The sequence below is a fragment of the Saccopteryx bilineata genome, chromosome 2 (assembly GCF_036850765.1).
Source record: "Saccopteryx bilineata isolate mSacBil1 chromosome 2, mSacBil1_pri_phased_curated, whole genome shotgun sequence".
NCBI classification, from domain to species: Eukaryota; Metazoa; Chordata; class Mammalia; order Chiroptera; family Emballonuridae; genus Saccopteryx; species Saccopteryx bilineata.
In genome coordinates this window covers 329,146,116-329,166,585 of record NC_089491.1, presented here as the reverse complement: position 1 = coordinate 329,166,585, position 20,470 = coordinate 329,146,116, and the positions used below count along the sequence as shown (strand labels likewise).

Here is a 20,470-nt window from a genome sequence, read left to right as displayed (position 1 = left end):
TTTCCTCTGGCTATCTACCAAACATGCAACCCTCCTTACAGCTGGACCCTTCCTAGAACATATTCCTTTAGAACTGGTGGCTCTGGCCTCATAAAACTCATTTGGATCCCTCCTGGTTAGCTGGTACTGAAGGATATTATACATTTGACCTCTTTGTGGAATAGAAAAAAAAGTGTTAGCAAAGGTGAGATGGGAGAAAGCAGAGGAACCCAGGGAATGGGAGGAGATGATGTCACATAATTTTAGCCAATATATAGTGGTTTCCAATAAATATTTAATAAACATTTATTATTTGTTTTAAACTATAAAAATTCTAAAAAAAAAGGTCATTTACCAATCAGAAGAGGTGTCTTTCCTTTGTCATTTTTGGTGTTTGGCCATACTCCCTTTTCTAGTAAAGTTCTTACATTCTCCACCAGACCAGCTTTGACTGCCAAAGTCAAGGGTGTTTCTCCATCAGCAGTCTTGAACTCCCAGAGTGTCTTATAGGATGCTGAGGTGTGAAAGCATTGTGTAAAAGTAAAAGCCTTCATTTAGAGGATATCACAGATCAGAATAATATATTATATACATATTAAATTGAAGAAAGCCAATTGATAAAAAAGTGAAGACTAAGGAGATGTGAGTAAAGTCTATCGAATGATAATCTTGCTAATCAAGTTGACAGCTAAAAAAGCCAACATCTATGTCTCAAGATGCTCTTTTCTGTTTGCAAATGAGCTGTAAATTCTCATTTCCTGATAAATTGTAAATCAAATTCCCAATCCTTAGTATTGTTATTTAAATTGCATCTGATACTGGTTTTTGTCAAATGAATGTGGGAATGAGAATATAGTTGAACAACTGTATCTTGTCAGAATATGTTAGCTATATAGTATGCTTAACATCATCTTCTATATTTGTCTGTCTATATGTCTAGCTATCTATTTTATTTAGTTGGCTGGCTGGGTGGATACATGATCATGAAATATCTATCATTATCTTCCAGAACATAACTAGGGAGCAACATTGACGGTTGAAAGAGCACTTGCAAAGTATTTTATAAGATACTGAGGTATGAACAATTCTGTGTTAGCATGTGAAAATTATTATTAATATTTAAGCTTGGGTCAATTTACCATCATATTTATTAATGCTTATAATATAAAAAATTAATGTAATATAAGGACAAATATGATAAGTACTATTTGTTGTACTGTGTAATCATCTTTTGAACACTATTAACTTAAGAGCTAGTTCAAGATTAAAACATTAAAAACTGACTTCTAAAAGCAAAAAGATGTATATTCAAATTAATCAATTTATGCTATATACAAACTTTGATCTCTTTTAGGTGATAACAACATCTTCCTGCCAACCTTTGTCACAGTCTTAGAAGGATGTAAAGGGTGAGTACTGAGACTCACAAAATGTGCTAATTTTTATACCCTACATTTAAACACCATGGATTATTGCCTTTCCCCAAATTCAAGTGATCTTTTATTGTGCTTTTCCCTTTTTGCTTAATATATTCATTGAACACACTTTCAACTTCCACTTTTTGTCTTTGGTTTGGTCAAAGGGATTTTATGTTCTCTTACCATCCAGAACAATTTCAAGTATTTGTTGAATGGGTTGCACAACAGCTTCATGCAGTGGGAACCATCCCTTTTCATCAGCTTCATCTAAGGCATATTTGTACTTCACATACTCCTGAAGCTCAAGAATGTGACCTAAAGTGAACACATGGGCGGAGAACAAGTCTCTGTCTTGACAAGATGGATTCTCCAATTCACCCCTGTACAAGCAACACACTCACTTACCTTGTCTTATGGCCTTGACGAGCTTTCTGTTTTGATCACTTAGTGGTACAAATCTTCCAGAGAAGGAAACAGAAGCCATAATTATAAAAGTAATTCACTCTGAGGAACCTAAATTTTAATTTATATTGAGTTCTGTATGTCATTTCAATAATCAAGATTCATAGGAAATGTATACAACTTTTGAAGTAATTTCATCCACTTTAAAAATGTAATGACGGGATGGGGAGGAGCTAGGGGGAAGGGTATTAAGAGGGACAAATACAAGGTGACAGAAAATGATTTGACTTTGGACGATGGGCATATTACATAATCAGCAGTTCAAATGCTATAGAAATGTTCACCTGAAACCTATGTACTCTTCAGTCTCACCCCGTAAAAGTTAATTTTCCAAATAAAATTTTTTAAAAAGTGAATGAATGATAAAAGATGAACCATAAACACAATAAGACCTAAAATAAATGAAGACATATGACTGCAAAAATAATAATAATAATAAAATGTAATGGCTAAAAGTCAGATCTAGGGTATGTTTATGATACAATAGACCTGAGAACATTAGTGAAGATGACAGAGTATAACATTTTAACACTGTCTCTGAAATTAATTCTAAGCAACAAAGAAGGAGTAAACAAATAGAGTCGGAGTCAGAAGAGTGGGGTCCAGATTTTGTGCTTGATGATCCGGGGGAGGCCAGTCAGCCTTTCTGAGTGGTGCTTTCTTCCTCTGTGAAGTGATGGCAGGAAATAGGAAGATCTCTAAAATTCCATGCTTACAAAATTTTGATTGTTTCAAGTCCCATGGCAACTCTTTAGTGTGTGTGGTTTTAGTCAAAGGAAGCAAAGCATTTCATAACCAATTGATTTAATTCTATCAAGTAGCAACATTTTCTGGCATTCTAGGGTTGTAAAGGGGAAAATGAAAGAGAGCAGAAATTTAAATGCAAGATGTCCGTTTTTTAAAAGCTCAAAAGCAATAATTTTATAGCATTGACTCTGTTCAAAAGCGCTACCAAATTTCAGAATACAGGATTGTAAATAGTATTGTGGAAGGTAAACATAAACTAAAATTTATTTTACTCAGAAGAATAATGTGTGTGGTCCAAAACAGACATTTACTTTTGCAGTTTTATAGACTCTATAACCCCTGCTAACATAAACCATCAATTCTATGTATAATTTGTTAACTTCTGTCATTTGAAAAGTAGATAATGAAGTAAGTTCTGGCTTATATATTACTTTGTTATATATTATAGAAGCCTCAACCCTTCTCCCATTCATTGAACACATGGACTGGGTAGATTAGCATTCTTCACATTGTAAGGATGCAGAACTAGAATACATTACTGATAAAGGTTGCCTGAGCCAATAGCAAGATGGGCTCTGGAATATAGAGAACAGACTTCTGTATACATGTCTGTACATTATTTGTATAAATTGTACTTGAAATTTACTTAAATTTATTGTCATTTTTATTTCATCTATTTTTTTTAAAGGCTATCATGTACAATCGAATTCAACTAGAAATGTCCCCTCTGGTTATTTCGATCTTCTGTCTGAGATGGGGGTTTGTGGACGATCAGACTGCTAAACCTATCACAGTGGCCCTTGTAAAGCTGTTAGATTCTCTGTCTGCAAAGAAGGGTGAGCATTTTCCTTGAGGAGGAATTGGAGAGCATAATCTATCTCATCTTACAACAAAATGAATGTCATAAAGAAATGTTGTTGTGAATAGCCAATTTGACTGTTACCTTTCAGGATAAAATCCAGTCTTGCTGGCTTCAATGGATTCTTGAATAGTGAGCTGAATATCATAACTTGTAAGATGATCTTCCTCAGGGTCATCATTAGTATCCATGACTAAATGTAATTTTGAAAATAGCCATTTCTTACCATCAGCAAGTGGCACAGAACACCATACAGAGTCAACATAAAAGATGTAAAATGAAAAACTAAAACACAGTCACCTTTCTCTATTTAACAAACCCAAATGCAGTTAACATTTTCATCCATATCATACATGAAGCCCATTCTAATTTTTGAAGCCTTTAATTACCTGCTCTTTGGGTGTCTGCATTTTCTAATTTTGACTTCCTTTTCAGTAATGACTACAGTTGGGTTTCTAAGAATTCACTTTTTCCATGTTTCTGACCTACAAGAATTTTGACCCATCAACTTCTTCAAGGCACTGTTCTACACAGCACATTGTAAGCTTAAAACTTAAGACAGTGGCAGAAATGGGGAACAATGGACCTTTCATTTTTTATTCTTTATTTTGTGGCTGCTGTGCTTGCCTATTAGCTGATGAATTCCTCTGCTAACGCCAGCAATGGTCTGAGTTGGCTGCCTTGAATTGCAGTGATTTTCAAGACTCTGTTGAGGTGAAGGGCTTCCCTCACTCATCTCCACATCCCCTACTACTCTAGAAGGTGCTTGGCACAGGGAAGTTTTTAATGAATATTTGTTGAGTTAGAGAGAACAGGACATCACAAATGCAGTGGCCTAGTCTTGCCCTCAGGAGATTTGAAGAGTTGAGATAAGGACCATCTTAACTCCATCCCCAGACACCAGCCTTCCTATACAGACTTTAAATTCCTTCTCCCTGCACAGTTACAGCTATTATAAGCCACTGCTCGTGACTGGTCCATCTCCTCTGAAGATAATATACAGAAATACAGATTATATCTCATTGGCTTATTTCTTCCAAATCCAAATATCAAATTAACAGAGTGAGTGTCTCCCATTACTGCTGGATAAGCTGTTTTATCTTAGAAAAATGTAGGTAAGTATAGAAATCCAAATAGTTCTACAGCTAGGCCGACTGACCAATATGAAATTATTTTTATTGGTTATAATTTTTATTTTTTCAAAATATATTTACAGCCCTGGTTGTTTGGCTCAGTGTTAGAGCATTGGCCTGGTGTATGGATGTCCCAGGTTTGATTTCTGGTCAGGGGACACAGGGAAGCACCCATCTGCTTCCTCCTCTCACATCTCTCTCTCTCTCTCTCTCTCTCTCTCTCTCTCAATCCTACGGCAGCCATAGCTCGGTTGGAGAGACCTGGCCCCGGGCACTGAGGATGGCTCCATGGCCTCCACCCCAGGTGCTAAGAAGAGCTTGGTTGCTGAGCAATGGAGTAATGACTCAGATAGACAGAGCATCACCCCCTAGTGGGCTTGCCGGGTGGATCCTGGTCGTGGCACATGTGGGAGTCTTTCTCTGTCTCCCTTCTTCTCACTGAGTATATTAAAAAAATGTATTTGCATCGTAGTATGTCTTTTCAAGGTGAAAAACCCCCCAAAAACAGTATTCTGTGGGTAATTTCCAAAACACAGTTGGCACTTACTTTATCTCTTTTCATTGCTCAAGGTTAGATTAGCTGAAACATTAAGGTCGGTTCTATTCATGCTGACTGCCAAGGTTCCTAACCTATGCCCAGACTGCACACAAATCAATCACGTCATGATGATTGTATTGTTTGGTGTTCTGCACCAGTGGCCTCACTATCACCTTGAAACAGAAAGGAGAGAATAGTGATAATGCCTGCAGATAGGAACAGCACTCCAGTAAGCATAAAGCTTTCTCACACCGTGATATCTCAGTCTACTCAAAAAGCTAACATATGCCCCAGGGATTCTATTCAACAAATACAGTTGTACTTTGAGATACAAACAGACCCAACATACGAATTTTTTTTTCTTTTTTCTTTTTTGTATTTTTCTGAAGCTGGAAACGGGGAGAGACAGTCAGACAGACTTCTGCACGTGCCCGACCGGGATCCACCTGGCACGCCCACCAGGGGCCGACGCTCTGCCCCTCCAGGGCCGTTTTTCTGTCGCGACCAGAGCCACTCCAGCGCCTGGGGCAGAGGCCAAGGAGCCATCCCCAGCGCCTGGGCCATCTTTGCTCCAATGGAGCCTCGCTGCGGGAGGGGGAGAGAGAGACAGAGAGGAAGGAGAGGGGGAGGGGTGGAGAAGCATATGAGTGCTTCTCCTGTGTGCCCTGGCCGGGAATCGAACCCGGGACTTCTGCACGCCAGGCCGATGCTCTACCACTGAGCCAACCGGCCAGGGCCCGGATTTTTTTAAGATTCGAGCTGCAACTTGGTCCGTACTTAAGTTCAAGATCCGAGCGAAATTCCGAGATATGAGTCATGATTCAGGAAGCTGCCACTAGTTGGCACGTTGGCACATGGGTCCAGTATTGGCAGTTTGATATATGAGTTGACTGACTTACGAGCTCAGTTACAGAATGAATTAAATTTGTATCTCAAGGTACCATAGTAGATTCAAGTGGTATTTTATTTCATTTATATTTTATTATTTACTCATTCATTGTTTTTCTGCTCCCTCTAGGCTGTAATCTAGTAAGAGCAGAGAAGTATGCTAGTTTGTATCAACAGTGCCTGGAGAAACAACTTCTCATGAATAATGGTGTCTACATGGATATTGAAGGAACCAGTTAATAAATGAACACTAACATAATCTAGGCTCTGCTTTATTCTTAGGACTATTTTCCTTAGGGATAGAGTCTTTCTTCCAACTAAACAGATTAGATTTTGCACTCTGCTCTTGGTTTCATTTTTCTCACTTTTGTGCTTTCTTATTTCTCCTCACTCACAAGCCTTCCAGCTGTTCACACCCATGGTCCACTCTGCCTCCAGCCTGGCTCAAGCTGTTCTTCTTATGCAAGACTTCGCTGAAATTCTCCAGTTCCTCTCTGGCCTTGTTTAGCTGTGAATATCTTCTCTTCTACAATATTTTTCCAACATCTGTGTTTTATATTCTCACTTGGACTATTAGTTTCATGAGATAAAAACAAACTTTCCTTTTTCCTTTATGTCTTCTCTCTCTATTCCACTCCTAGGCAATCATAACAAATACCTGTTCTCAGCGGTCAATGGAAAAAATTTGTTGACTCATTAGCAGTGAAAAAGAACTGGGTCCTTCAGACAGCACAATTAGATGATGAAGTTCAACCTGTGGCATTGCATGTTGCCTTCTCACCAGTATCACTGTGGTGAGAGCGGATTGCATGGCTCTGGGATTAGTAATGGGATACAGAGCCTTTCACCTATTTAAATCACTGGCTTAACTCTAAACCTGTTTGAAATTTGGGCTTCCAGGACATGAGATACTCCTCAGTCCTCCTTAGAGAACTGAGTTGATCTGTGGAAATAGTTTTTTTAATATCCTTTTAATTATCATCAGAAGGAAGTTATCTAAGACTCTTAACTGTTTTGAATTGGTAATGACAGCAGGGTAGAAATGGTGAGGAGACTCCCAGTACATAAAATAACCCCCACCCGACACAAGCTGTCTTCAACCTTTTACTGAAAGCTTGGGGGAAGGCGTATCACTGGAATGGATCTAGAGACATCAAGATGCAAGGAGAAGGGAAAGGAAGGAATGATTTATCTGTACCTCAAACTCAGTGCCAACTAAAAGCTGGCAACAGTTGATTGGAGTCTTTGTTTAAAATCATCTTTAGGTCCTGGCCAGTTGGCTCAACGGTGGAGCGTTGGCCTGGCGTGCAGGGGACCCGGGTTTGATTCCTGGCCAGGGCACATAGGAGAAGCGCCCATTTGCTTCTCCACCCCACCCTCCTTCCTCTCTGTCTCTCTCTTCCCCTCCCGCAGCCAAGGCTCCATTGGAGCAAAGATGTCCCGGGCGCTGGGGATGGCTCCTTGGCCTCTGCCCCAGGCTCTGGAGTGGCTCTGGTCGCGGCGGAGCGACGCCCCGGAGGGGCAGAGCATCGCCCCCTGGTGGGCAGAGTGTCGCCCCTGGTGGGCCTGCCGGGTGGATCCCGGTAGGGCGCATGCGGGAGTCTGTCTGTCTCTCCTCGTTTCCAGATTCAGAAAAATACAAAAAAAAAAAAAAAATTAAAATCATTTTTAAGTAAAAAACTAACCAGGTATCAGAGGAAAGGCCAAATCATATTTTGATATCCCTGAAGACCTGTTTACATGTGCCCACTCCTCAGTCTAGAAAAGTTAATTAATCCTTCCTAAATAATAGTTTGCCACTCTTATTCTCCACAAGTAGCTGATTTACAAAAGAATTGAGACAAACCTATTGGACAGTTAGATTTTTTTACTGAAAGCACTGGTTAACTTTGCTGAGGGTAAGGAACACATTTGATGAAAGCAATGCCTTCTCTCCCCAGAGGGGTGCATGCCCACACAAAATTTTGCATGAACATTTAGCGAATTCATGTATCCTCTGTGGCCTCACACATCCCAGGTAAAGAACCATTCAATTAAGGATTCTCAAATGTAAATGTATTATTCAGATATCAATAATTATTAGTTTACAGATGATCTGAGTAAAATCCTAGATTTAGGTCATGGGAAAAGAAGTCTGGTGATTGAGTAAGTTTTAGATTATCTTTTGTAATAATAAAAATGGTGATTATAGTAATAGCCATAAGTTATTGAGTAATCGCATCATTTCCAAATATGTATGAAGCACTTTGCATGCACTGCTTTGCTTTAATCCTCCAACTTTACTTCTAGATATTAAGGATCCACTGTGCATAGGTGGAAACTTGGGCTTCAAGAGGTTAACAAACCCACCCAGAGTCACAGAGCTAGTAAGCAGAGCCTGGACAGAACATGAGACCTTCGTTTTGAAGGTCTTTCCGAAGCTGCAGAAAAACAACCTGCAGTCTGTTGCCCTTAAAAGAAAACACTCTGATCTCACTCTTAACAGCCAGCTCTTGATGACAATGACTTCCAAAAATAAAAAATAGCTTCCAGGGACACATAAATCGTTATCTTTGGTTGCATGTGATAAGGCTTTGTGTTGCTTACGCTGGTCAGTCGGAGGTGTCCTAAATGTGTCCTCATTCTGTACTTTTGTTTTGGAGTCTATCTACACATTACTGTCTACACAACAGGATGGACATGTCAGGTGGTGCCTGACTGGAGAGGTCAGGAAGTTGGGATGAGGTTGCAGACTGTGATGCGGGAGTGAACCCGGGTACAGGTCACCTGTCTGCACTGGACTCTCTCAGCTACCTCCAGTCCATGGTCCATGATGATGCCAAACTGTGGATGAATTTATAATGCCTCCCTAGAGCTTACTGTGAAACATGGAACTCCCACAGCACAGGACCGACCAGGTCCTCCTTTTCCCTGAACTGGGGTGAATATGACTTTGTTCCCTATGAATTGTTCAGTTGGCTTGCTTCCAGTGACATCCAGATCTGTTCAGCCCACTCACTCTGTCCATGGGTCCTAAACAGGGCTGGCCTAAAGAGTCCCTTCAGTGGATGGTGACAAAGAAGGGCTTTGTGTCCATAAATATTACTCTGCCCCCAGCACCTGTCACATCAGCGTAATTCTGTTACATCAGTGAGAGATTCTGACCTTTAGAGCTTATTGTTTCATCTTCCAGTGTTGCTTTTAAAATGCCAGTAGCACCAGACTGGTCCCCAGTATAGAATCAGATCTCCTGGGAGAGTTACATGGGGCAGAGCCTCTAAGACTGAGTCTAGTGGGAGGTGATAAGAGAGGAAAAGAAAAGAGCAATCCAGTAAAATTGGGCTCTAGTTCCAGTTTATACAAGGCCAGCCCGTATCCAAACCCCGATGTCTGGAGGAGGTAGAGGTTCTGCTGTGTGGAAGGGGAGACCTGAGGAAATTTTCTTTTACCTTGAAACTGCTACGGGTCTTGAGTGATGAGCTCTGCTTCTGGGGGTCCCGAGGAGAAGCGTCAGGGTCTGTCCTATAGGGGGAGAAGCAATACAGGGCTTGTTCATTCTTTGGTTTTGTTAAGAACATACAGTTATGTACAAAACAACGTGTATTCTCATTTCCTTCATTTTGACCATCTATATAGGTAATTTTAAAGCTATAGTGAAATCAATATAAATAAAATGTTGTTATAACTTTGATTTTTATTTGGTGGCGACACACTTTCAGTTTTTTCAGAATCCTGTAGCACCAAGTGGCTTCGTTAGGCTGATTTCAGCAAGACTCAACTAGTCCTCCAGAGATTTTAAAGAGAAGTAAAACTGTCAGAACTAGGTTCCCACAGACACAGGTTACTTTTATTTATAAGTCATAAGTTACAGCAATTTCCTCTTCATGGTATTTGCCTCCCACGGCCTCATCCCCAAGTGAAATATATTTTTAATTTTTCAATTACAGTTGACATTCAATATTATTTTTGTTAGTTTCGGCTGTGCAGCACAGAGGTTACATAATCATATACTTTGCAAAGCGCCCCCCCCCCATATTCCCAGTACTCACCTGGCACTCATTGCAATGTTATTGATTATATTCCCTATGCTGTACTTTATATCCTCTTGACTGTCTTATAACTACCAATTTGTATTTCTGAATCCCTTCATCTTTTTTGCAGACCCCCTCAAACCCTTCCACTCTGGCAACTGTCAGTCTAAAGAACAAACTAAATTAACAAACAAGACTGAAGCAGACTCATAGACACAGAGAACAGACCGATGGCGTTTGCCTTTTCTACTCTAGAGAGCCTGTGGATGACAGAGAGGACGAGACCAGTTCAAACAGCATCTCCCCCAATGCCACCACCAGCTCTGCACGCACACAGTCTCAGTCCAGCGAATGAATGCTACTTGTATGTGGCCTCAAAGTGACATAACTTAATATTTTAGAAAAGATAGGCCCTGGCTGGTTGGCTCAGCGGTAGAACGTCGGCCTGGCGTGCGGGGGACCCGGGTTCGATTCCTGGCCAGGGCACATAGGAGAGGCGCCCATTTGCTTCTCCACCCACCCCCTCCTTCCTCTCTGTCTCTCTCTTCCCCTCCCGCAGCCAAGGTTCCATTGGAGCAAGGATGGCCCGGGCGCTGGGGATGGCTCCTTGGCCTCTGCCCCAGGAGCTAGAGTGGCTCTGGTCATGGCAGAGCCACGCCCTGGAGGGGCAGAGCATCGTCCCCTGGTGGGCAGAGCGTCACCCCTGGTGGGCGTGCCGGGTGGATCCCGGTCGGGCGCATGCGGGAGTCTGTCTGATTGTCTCTCCCCGTTTCCAGCTTCAGAAAAATAAAAAAAAAAAAAGAAAAGATATAAAAAGGCAAAATGGACATACTGGTCTCTAGACACCAAATAAAATATCTGGTATGTGACAGGAATTCACTAAGTCTTTGCTGAATGAATGAATAGGTGGATGATCAAATGATATAATACTGTGAAAATTAGCCAAAGAGTAGGTTGACCTTGCGTTTTCTTTCTATATCATACATATGATTTTGCCAAGTACATTTCCAATTTTGGGACTGCCTGAACTAAGGCTTAATTTCTAAGTAAATACACTAGCAATAAAAACTGTCATACTAGTTTCACTTTTCTCTAGTTTCATATTACGAAACTAAACATTTTTAGTCTTCACTATTCATTTTTAAGTTAAAATTGATTATGACAGAGATACAGGAAGATGCATGTTAGCATTTGAAAATGACATCCAAAATGGAAAGGTACTTGGGGTTCACAAGTCTGTGGATTTCTCAGGGAATATAAATGTAGAATAGAAAAGGAGTCGCCTTGGAATGCTGAGGTCACTGGGTCGAAACCCTAGGCTTGCCTGGTCAGGGCACATACAAACAACTAAAGTGAAGCAACTACATGATACTTCTTGCTCCCACACTGTTCCCTCTCTCTGTAAAATCAATATTAAAAAATCTTAAAAAAGAAAAAAGAGCAAGCATAGCCCATGAAGAGGCAAATTATTAATAAATGTGCTTATCATAAGCTAGTATGATAATATGATTTTTAAAAAGCCCTACCTTCAGTCTTTAATTCTAAATCTAAGAATCTTATAAAAATAATCAGAGATGTGGAAGATTTGTATGTGAAAATGTTCATCTCAGCCAAATTTAAACTGACACGTTAGAAATGATACAAAATTATCCAATGAAAGGGAATTCACATAAAACATTATTGTATAGCCAAACAGGTGGAAAACCATGTAGTTACTAAAATTCATACCCTTAAAGTATATTTAATGTCACAGATGACGTTTTGTGTATGAGAACAATGGTCGTTTAATTAGGCATGACCACCCACTTGGAAGAACTAAGATTGACTTTTTATGGAACCAAAGCTTCCAGAAAACAGACTTGGCATCTGGCTCATAGGTTGAGCCTTACAGGGGATGAGATAGGTCACTTCCAGGCAAGCCAGACACTTTAATGACATTGGGAAGAGTGCAAATGGCCCAAATTTATAGTCAAGTAGATGGAACCCGGTGGAAGAAGTTTCTTGGATTGGGGAAAAGCTGAAAGATAAATCCATTTAACTATGTCACCCAAGTAATGGCTTCCTTATGTAAGTTATTGTATCTGTCTACATGAAACCAACAGGTTATTGTCCACTAATTAGTGAGTGACAGCTCCAGAGGAAAGTGAGACCAGTCACAGACAACAAAATAGTTAAATTTGGTTTACACAACTGAGTGGTAGGGTGAGTAAAAATGTTCTGACTACATTCATTAGCTACGATAACAATAAAAATTAAATATCTCTAGACCTTAATAAATAGTATAATATATGTATATATCTATTTGTGTATGTATATACATATATTCATATATATTGATATATATAGATATATGTATATATATTATTTTTCTAAAATGATTTGGGCATGGTATATTTTGTTTGACATGGCAGAAGTTCTTGTCTGGTACTCAAATCTTTCTCTGTTTGTAACTCACTCAAAAATTAATGAGCCTTTGCATTTCTTTGTATCTTATTTTGAGTTCACGTACAGGCCATTGATTTCTTTCTGCTGGAGAGAGTTGAGTGTGGTAGCTGAACCATCATCCAAATCCCGTCCTCTGAGATTAGCTGCCTCATTAGTTGTGTCTGACATGGTGCAAATAGTCAATAAACATTACCAGGGACTACTCTGTGAGTGAACTCCTCTGGAACGCGGAAGTAGAATGTTAGAGATGGCTCAGCAGGTGTAACTCTATTCCTCACACTGGACAGGCACTCTGACACAGTCGCAATTTCCCTCCCTGTCCTTTACTCCAGGATCACCAGACTTCCCAGCAAAGGACCATTAGGTAGCCCTACCTGGAAATTCCACTTACAAGATGCCCAATAAGTAATTTTCCAGTCTCAGCTGGCATACCAAAGTAGCAAGAAGCCTACTATATCTCCACACTGCACTTCAACTTTGGCCAGCTTTAACAGTTAGGAAGAACATTTAAGTTGAATCGATGTCCTCAAGATGTCATTCTATGATCCTTGTTGTATTCCTCAGAGCCACCCTGAGATTGAGATCTTCCTCTGCCACATGGGAGCCCTTTAACTATCACCCAGGAAGGCTTTTGGTCCTTACTGAGTCTTTTCCTCCCAAGACTGGACAGCTGTCCTTCTTTTGGCATAGGTTCACCTTCTTTCACCATCTTGATTGCTTTCCTGTACACATACGTGTTTAATATCCATCTCTTGCTCACAGATGCTCTGGGCCATGAGCTCTGATGCAAGTCGAAGTCACTTAAACACATTAAGCAAGTGTGGTATCTCCTTTTGTACCAGACACTAGAATCTGCTAATGTAACCCAAACAGATGAGTTGGGGGCTATCATGTTACACATTGATTCCCTGTTGCCCCAAATTCTACAAGTCATGTTTTCCCCACTTATAGCTGTGTAATTCTTGCGGACTTTAATTCTATTGCATTTTGTTTATTTATTTTAGATTTGGTCTTTATTATAGTCTGCTAAGATCTAATGTGTTTTCTATCCCTCCAAGTTTTGTTCTTTTTGTAGATATATTTGCATGTTTTCTCCACGTCTGCTTCATTAATAATGATAAATGCTGAACAGAAATGGGCACAGCACAGAGGCCTTCAGGTTGATATTGATCTACTGTTTAGCACACTTCCAGAAAATATGTTTATCCAGCTACAAATTCTCCTCAAGACACCAACATCTAGTATTAATGTCTCCTTCTCAGCAACGAGACCATCAAGAGATACTGTCAAATACCTTGTTGAAATACAGATGCACAGTATCTACATTCTCATTCTCACTAAATCAAAAATACAAAGAAGAAGAGTTGACTCATCAGTTCTCAGTGATTCATCTCTTTTTTTTCCCCTAAGGATCATCAGAATATCTTATCTGCTCATTCAAAAATAGCCATTCAGTATCTGCTATGTCCAATCACAGTGCTAGACACAAGGCAATAGGCTCCATGCTGTCAGGAAGATTACTGCCTTTAAATAATGCATTATAGAGTTTCCCCAGAAACAACATTACTATTACTCTTCCCTCCCCTCCCTTTCCAAGGTTTTGCAGAGTCTAGCACACAGCAGGTCCTTAACATATATTTTTTATTGAATTTAATAATTATTAAAAGTAACATTTACAGAGTGCTTACCAGTGACATGCATTATGCTTAGTGCATTAAATAGATTATTTTATTTCAATAACACACTTTCCCCCATTTTACAGATGAGAAAACTGAGCAAGGCACAAATGTTTAGGTAATTTTCATAAACCCAATCATTTGACGTTAGAGCCACACAGGTTTAAGCACTATAGTTTACTGTGATGACTCATTGTTGGGCAAACAAGTGTGTTAGGCTTGCTTGCTTTCTTTGCCTGATTGGTGCACAAGCATGGGGCAGCACCACGTGTGTATAATCTATGTAAGGCTGCAGGTACTTGCCCTCAGTGCACAGATTGTAGATTGTGGACTGCCTATCACCATTGGGAGGGTCCATTTTTGCTATTATTTGCCGGGGAAGGCATATTTTCCCCAGCCTGTTTGCTCATCAGTCAGCAGAGAGAGAGAGAGAAGCGGTCTTCCCTGCCTCCTTGCCCATCCACCATTGCGAGACTAATAAACGGAATGAATGGCCCACCATCCTCCAGCTCCACAGCTCCTTTACCATCTGCCTGAATCCAGTAGGAACCTACATGGCCATGGCCATTGCCTCATACTCATCTTCTCTCGTGGAATTAATTAAAAGGTCTCAATTTGCAATCCTAATACTCCTAAGCCTCAGAAAAAGTTTTCTAAAAGGGTTTAAGCAAACAAACAACAAACCTATCAAACAACTCTAGCGGAAGTATAATTTGTTTAGGTAAATTTTCCTTGAAGGTATTCTCATGAAAACAACAGAAGTCTAAAATAATATTTTATGACAATAATGCCCTCAGCACAGAGCATTGTTAGAACCTCCTTGTCTACATTCCTGCTACTTCATAGACATCACTTCATTTTAGATCCAGAAACTTTCTTAGAAGTTATCTATTCATGTAAGAACCAGCTAGGTGGTGGTGCAAATTCTAAGGACTTTCCAACATCAAGAGTCTGTGACTTCATTTGCAAAAGCAAAATTCCATTGAGTTCTTTTTCTTCTTCTGGTTTAAAAGAATTTAATAGAATTTTTTGATCTGAATATAAAGCATCCATCTTTTGCTATAAGTGATTAAAAAAGTCAACAGGAATTTATTTTAACTACTGCCAAAAATCATTTAACATTTTTTTTTAGAAACCAGGGTCCTTCTGGAATTCCAGAGTGTATATATTAACACTTCCTATAAGTATATTTATTCCTGTTCTGTTTCTCTCATGATGCTATTTTTTTATTATGATTAATAACCATGTAATTGAGTTAATATTCTATAAACAAACAAAACAACATTGGCTTTATTCTGAAAAAGGCCCTAGACAGGCAAACCCACGGGTGGTCAATTGGAAAGAAGGAAATAAGAAGCTACCACAATATGTATTTCCATCTGTTTCAAGTATTCTTAATACTAAGCTACTTATTAAGATAGTTGGTGAGGTACAGATCAAATATTTCATAATCTCACCTTTTGGAATGATCGTCTTGTCATTCTTATCCAGGGCCTTGCCTTCCTAAACCAGAGGAAGTGCCTTGAGCCAATGTGTTCCTCTGTGTATCTAAAATTAAGTACCCAGTTGGTGGTTAAATTAAGATCTGACCTTGTGCAACTGAAACATAAGTGGTTCCTGGCGCACAGTAAAGTATTACCCATGACTTCTCTAGACTCTCATCAAAAGAAACACAAACCCACAGAGGTAGAATAAGATTATCTGTGTCCTGATTGGTTCAAAGAGCTCTCATGAAAACAAATGATCTGCCAACCCAGCTGCAATGAGGGCTCCTGCTGAAGGAACAGGGCAAGACCACTTAAATCGAATTAAACCATATTTTTAATTTAGTTGTTCAAGAGACATTAAATCGATGAGTCTGTGCAACTGAAATCCAAATCCACTCTTGATCGGTTTTAACACACTCTATGTCTCATGCTTTATCGTTTATACTCATTTCAAATCTCATTAAGTACAATCGAATTGCCATAGCACTTAACGGTCTTTCCTTTGATTTGCATTTACTAGCTGCCAATCTGATATACACAGATGGGGATGTAACAGTCAGTAACATCTAATCTGATCAGGGATCTCTAAGGTCCTGTTATAGAACACGGATAATCCTAAAAAAGTGAGCAGCCGATCTGAAGCAAGCAGAAAATCAGGATTTAAACTGGGGAGAGTTGTTTGTATTCTGCTTTTAAAAAAAAAAAACAATAAAGTTCGGTGTCTTCACTGATTTTCTAATGAAAATAATCTGCCTTACATTTGTTTTCACATGGTAATCCTTGGATTAATTCGGGCCACTGTCAGCATTCACGAAGCCATCTGGCTTCTGTTCCCACCACTCCACTCAAACAACTCTTCTTAACAGTCTCAGTCAGCTGCTAGTGTCTAAGGTAGAGCAACACTTTCTTATTTCTCAGGATCTCTGTTGGGTTTTGTGCATCGATCTTTCCCTTTTTCCTGAAACTTTCTACTCCTTAGAGCAGCGGTTCTCAACCTGTGGGTTGCGACCCCAGCGGGGTCGCCTAAAGCCATCGGAAAATACATAATGCATATCAGCTATTTACATTCCGAATCATAACTGTAGCAAAATTACAGTTATGAAGTAGCCACCAAAATTATTTTTTGGTTTGGGGTCACCGCAACATGAGGAACTGTATTGTGGGGTCACGGCATTAGAAAGGTTGAGAACCACTGCCTTAGAGGAACTCTGTAGCTTTTGTTTTCTTCTGATCTCTCTGACCCATTCTTTTTGCTTGGTGTGAACGAAGAAACATGGGTTGAAGTGAATTCACCAGCTTTATTTCAAAACCTGGAAAACTTTAATTAGAGGACCTAACTCTTCCTTGTAATAAAAGACATATTTCAGTCCTCCTTGGAGCAAACCTCAAGAAATATTTTGTATTTATGCCATATTGATGTGTCTTGAAAGAGTCAAGGTCAAAGGTTAGAAGACAGTGCATATTTTATCATTTTTCATCTCATTTGGGACTTTTCAATAAAGAATTTTTAGAAAAGTTACCAGCATTGTGAAGTGCTTTAATTTTTAGACAGTACTTTTTAAAACTTACCATATTAAAAATTCATATAAAGGTTTAGAGTATAATGCAATTTATGGGAAAATCTATACCCGACGTTTTAAAATGTGGTTTGGCACATTTCAGGGACATTTCTACTCTTATATCAATCAATTTATGCTTGTTTTATCCATTTATAGAATAGTTATTATACCATAAAATATTTAAAATAATGTTTAAAATAATAAGACAGGCCTGACCTGTGGTGGCGCAGTGGATAAAGTGTCGACCTGGAAATGCTGAGGTCGCCGGTTCGAAACCCTGGGCTTGCCTAGTCAAGGCACATATGGGAGTTGATGCTTCCAGCTCCTCCCCCCTTCTCTCTCTCTGTCTGTCTCTCTGTCTCTCTGTCTCTCTCTCTCTCTTTGTCTCTCCCTCTCCTCTCTAAAATGAATAAAAAAAATAAAAAAAATAAAAAATTTATAAAATAATAAGACAAAAAAAGAATGGTTATGTGGTAAATAAATGAAAATATGTTATTGATGACATAGACATACCACTTACTATCTGTCACCTTATTTTTGTTATTTAAATGTTTTGAGTCTCAATTTATTTATATGTAAAATGGGAGTGATAATAACCATGATAATAATAACCATAATAATGAAAGTAACAGTAATACAATGACCATGGCACCCACCATGTTTATGAAGTCTGTTGGTCAAGTAGTTAATCATTATATACACACAATAGAGCATACCTTGAGTAATTCAAATATTTAAAAGAATATCAGTTCATAATGCTAATAACTACTTCCATATCTGCTTATTATGGAAGTTGGCTTCTCCTGCTGTTTTTCTCAAAATGGAAAGGAAGTATATCAGGTTTTTGAACGCTGTGCCTCTGGTTTGTTTGGTAGCATCTGATAAGGGTGAGTTTCAGGATGGGGTATGATCCAGCAATGAAGCTCTCTCTGTTCAGTACATATAATGACACTGACATGCAAATACATGTCGCTTCCATTTACATAGCAAGAAATGCGCACCCTGTGACAGCAACTGACATGGGGAATCTTAGGTTGAAATGGGTGGAGCCCAGTGTTAGAGGCATAGTCCCTAGAACCAGCATTTTAAAAATTTTTTTATTTATTTTATTTTATTTTTTTTACAGAGACAGAGTCAGAGTGAGGGATACACAGGGACAGACAGACAGGAACAGAGAGATGAGAAGCATCAATCATTAGTTTTTCATTGCGCATCGCAACACCTTTGTTGTTCATTGATTGTTTCTCATATGTGCCTTGACCACGGGCCTTCAGCAGACCGAGTAACCCCTTGCTTGAGCCACAACCTTGGGTCCAAGCTAGTGAGCTTTTTGCTCAAACCAGATGAGCCTGTGCTCAAGCTGGCGACCGTGGGGTCTCGAACCTGGGTCCTCAGCATCCCAGTCTGACGCTCTATCCACTGCACCACCGCCTGGTCAGGCCCTAGAACCAGCATTTTAATTTTGGGGACAAGCCATTTGGGTAGCATTGCATCTGAACTTCCAGGAGCAATGAGTCCTCCTGGCCTGCATGTGTTAAGGCAACTGCTGCTTACACCTCACTTGCCCACAGGTACTCTGAGTTTCTGAACAGATGTGTGGGGCTTGCAGGCCTTTGTGAATTAACAAGACAGCTCTTGCTATAGGTAACCATACAAGCACAACCACCCTCACCTGAAAGGATTGATCGATTCCTCTCTGACCCAGCTCATTCTTTATCAAAGCCTTATGTTGGGCAAAATGGTGTTGTTCTAACACCTGGGAGAACCCTGTTTGTTTTGTCCTATGATTTTGCTGTTTAGTAAGCAATACCTGCACACAGCTCACTTGGCGTCATCTTTGATATACTTCAGATTTTCTACTCCTTCCCCCCTTTCTGCACTTCTTCATTATTTTGGCATTGGGGATTGTGTAAAAGGTGCACATCTTATTTCAGTTATGTATAAAACAGAGTAGGAAAATGTGAGTAAAGAAAATGAATTCTTTATTTCTTGTGTGCTCCCCAGTACTTTGATCATTGTTTGCTTTTGTTGTGTTTTTCAGTTTGTGTGTGTGTGTGTGTGTTTCCCCCTAAAAACTAAACAACTGAAACTGTGAGTCGAATGTATTAGTGCCGCCCTCCATCGGGATCACTAAGGTCACAGCCCCCGGAAGAGCCTGCCCTGCTGACATCATGCCAGTCATTTGTTTCCACGCAGCAGCATAGAGGCCAGCGTTGAGAGGGCAATTTTTTGGTAAGGCAGCGCCATGGAAACCACACAAAGCCAGTGATGAGCACAGCATGGGGAGGATTCTGTACTGGCCGTTACATTTACTGACCACCAGTGTCTGATGGTGTGCCGGCCCTGTAGAGAGCACACATCAAATATGTGCTAAATGTTTTGCTAAACACTGGCACGGATGAGTTAACAATTGGTTCATATTTAATTTATCAATAATTTAAGGTTAACCAAAGGTGAACTCAGTTAAAACTGAATCATAGTGAATTTTAAGAAAGGTTCATCTTTTTCTTTCTTCCTTTTTCTTGTTTAGAAAAAAGCTCTTAATTTTCACTCCTGTGAGAGTTATTTTAAGTGCCTCAGAGAGAAAGAACCCCAGATTAAAAGGAGGTAGATAATCTGTACTTCAGTCTCAGATCTGTTTATCTCTTTGTGAATTAAAGCAAGTCATTTATGTATGTGCCTCAGTTTCTGTTTGTGTAATAATGCTACTCTCTCCATTACACGTTATTAGGAGAATAATAAGGGAAATCCGAGCTCATCTGATTCCAGGCCTCATTTCACTATTTCAGCTGAGAAACAGGGGATCCAGAGAGGTGAGAGACTGTCTTGGCAATTTCTGTTGATTGTATGTCATATGAGGAGGTGTCATGGGAAAGAGCAGCCCTAAGGAAAGCTGGAATTGAACACCATAGAGAGCAGGGGAATCCTAAACCTCTCCCAACGTCCTTTCTGACAGTGGTTATCATATCGCAGTCCTGCTCGCCACCTCGGTCACTTGCTGTGGTTGCATGTGTAATGATATTCTAAGAAACTATAATAGAACAATTTAAAATTCTACTTAAGTTTTTGTTATATGACACTGTTTTTATTCTAAAACTGTTGTTGCCTGACCAGGCTGTGGCGCAGTGGATAGAGTGTCAGACTGGGATGCAGAGGATCCAGGTTCAAAACCCCAAGGTCGCCAGCTTGAGTGCGGGCTCATCTGGTTTAAGCAAGGCTTACCAGCTTGAACCCAAGGTCACTGGCTTCAGCAAGGGGTCACTTGGTCT

At 39.8% G+C, this 20,470-nt stretch overlaps 1 protein-coding gene across 3 annotated transcripts in view; it reads right to left on the bottom strand.

Annotated features, from left to right (window-relative positions):
- The window catches only part of ASB15 (ankyrin repeat and SOCS box containing 15), a 36,464-nt gene extending 20,779 nt beyond the window's left edge, over positions 1-15,685 (bottom strand). For 2 of the 3 annotated variants that reach the window (XM_066262204.1, XM_066262206.1), the window contains exons 1-6: positions 15,613-15,685; positions 9,453-9,525; positions 3,550-3,658; positions 1,803-1,855; positions 1,581-1,712; positions 335-493 (exon numbers count right to left, since the gene is read on the bottom strand). In XM_066262204.1, the coding sequence (XP_066118301.1) occupies positions 335-493; positions 1,581-1,712; positions 1,803-1,855; positions 3,550-3,656 (451 nt within the window). In that variant the 5' untranslated portion in view covers positions 3,657-3,658; positions 9,453-9,525; positions 15,613-15,685. The remainder of the gene's footprint in view (positions 1-334; positions 494-1,580; positions 1,713-1,802; positions 1,856-3,549; positions 3,659-9,452; positions 9,526-15,612) is intronic. The other variant, XM_066262205.1, reaches the window with a different exon arrangement.
- Between the last annotated feature and the right edge of the window lie 4,785 nt (positions 15,686-20,470).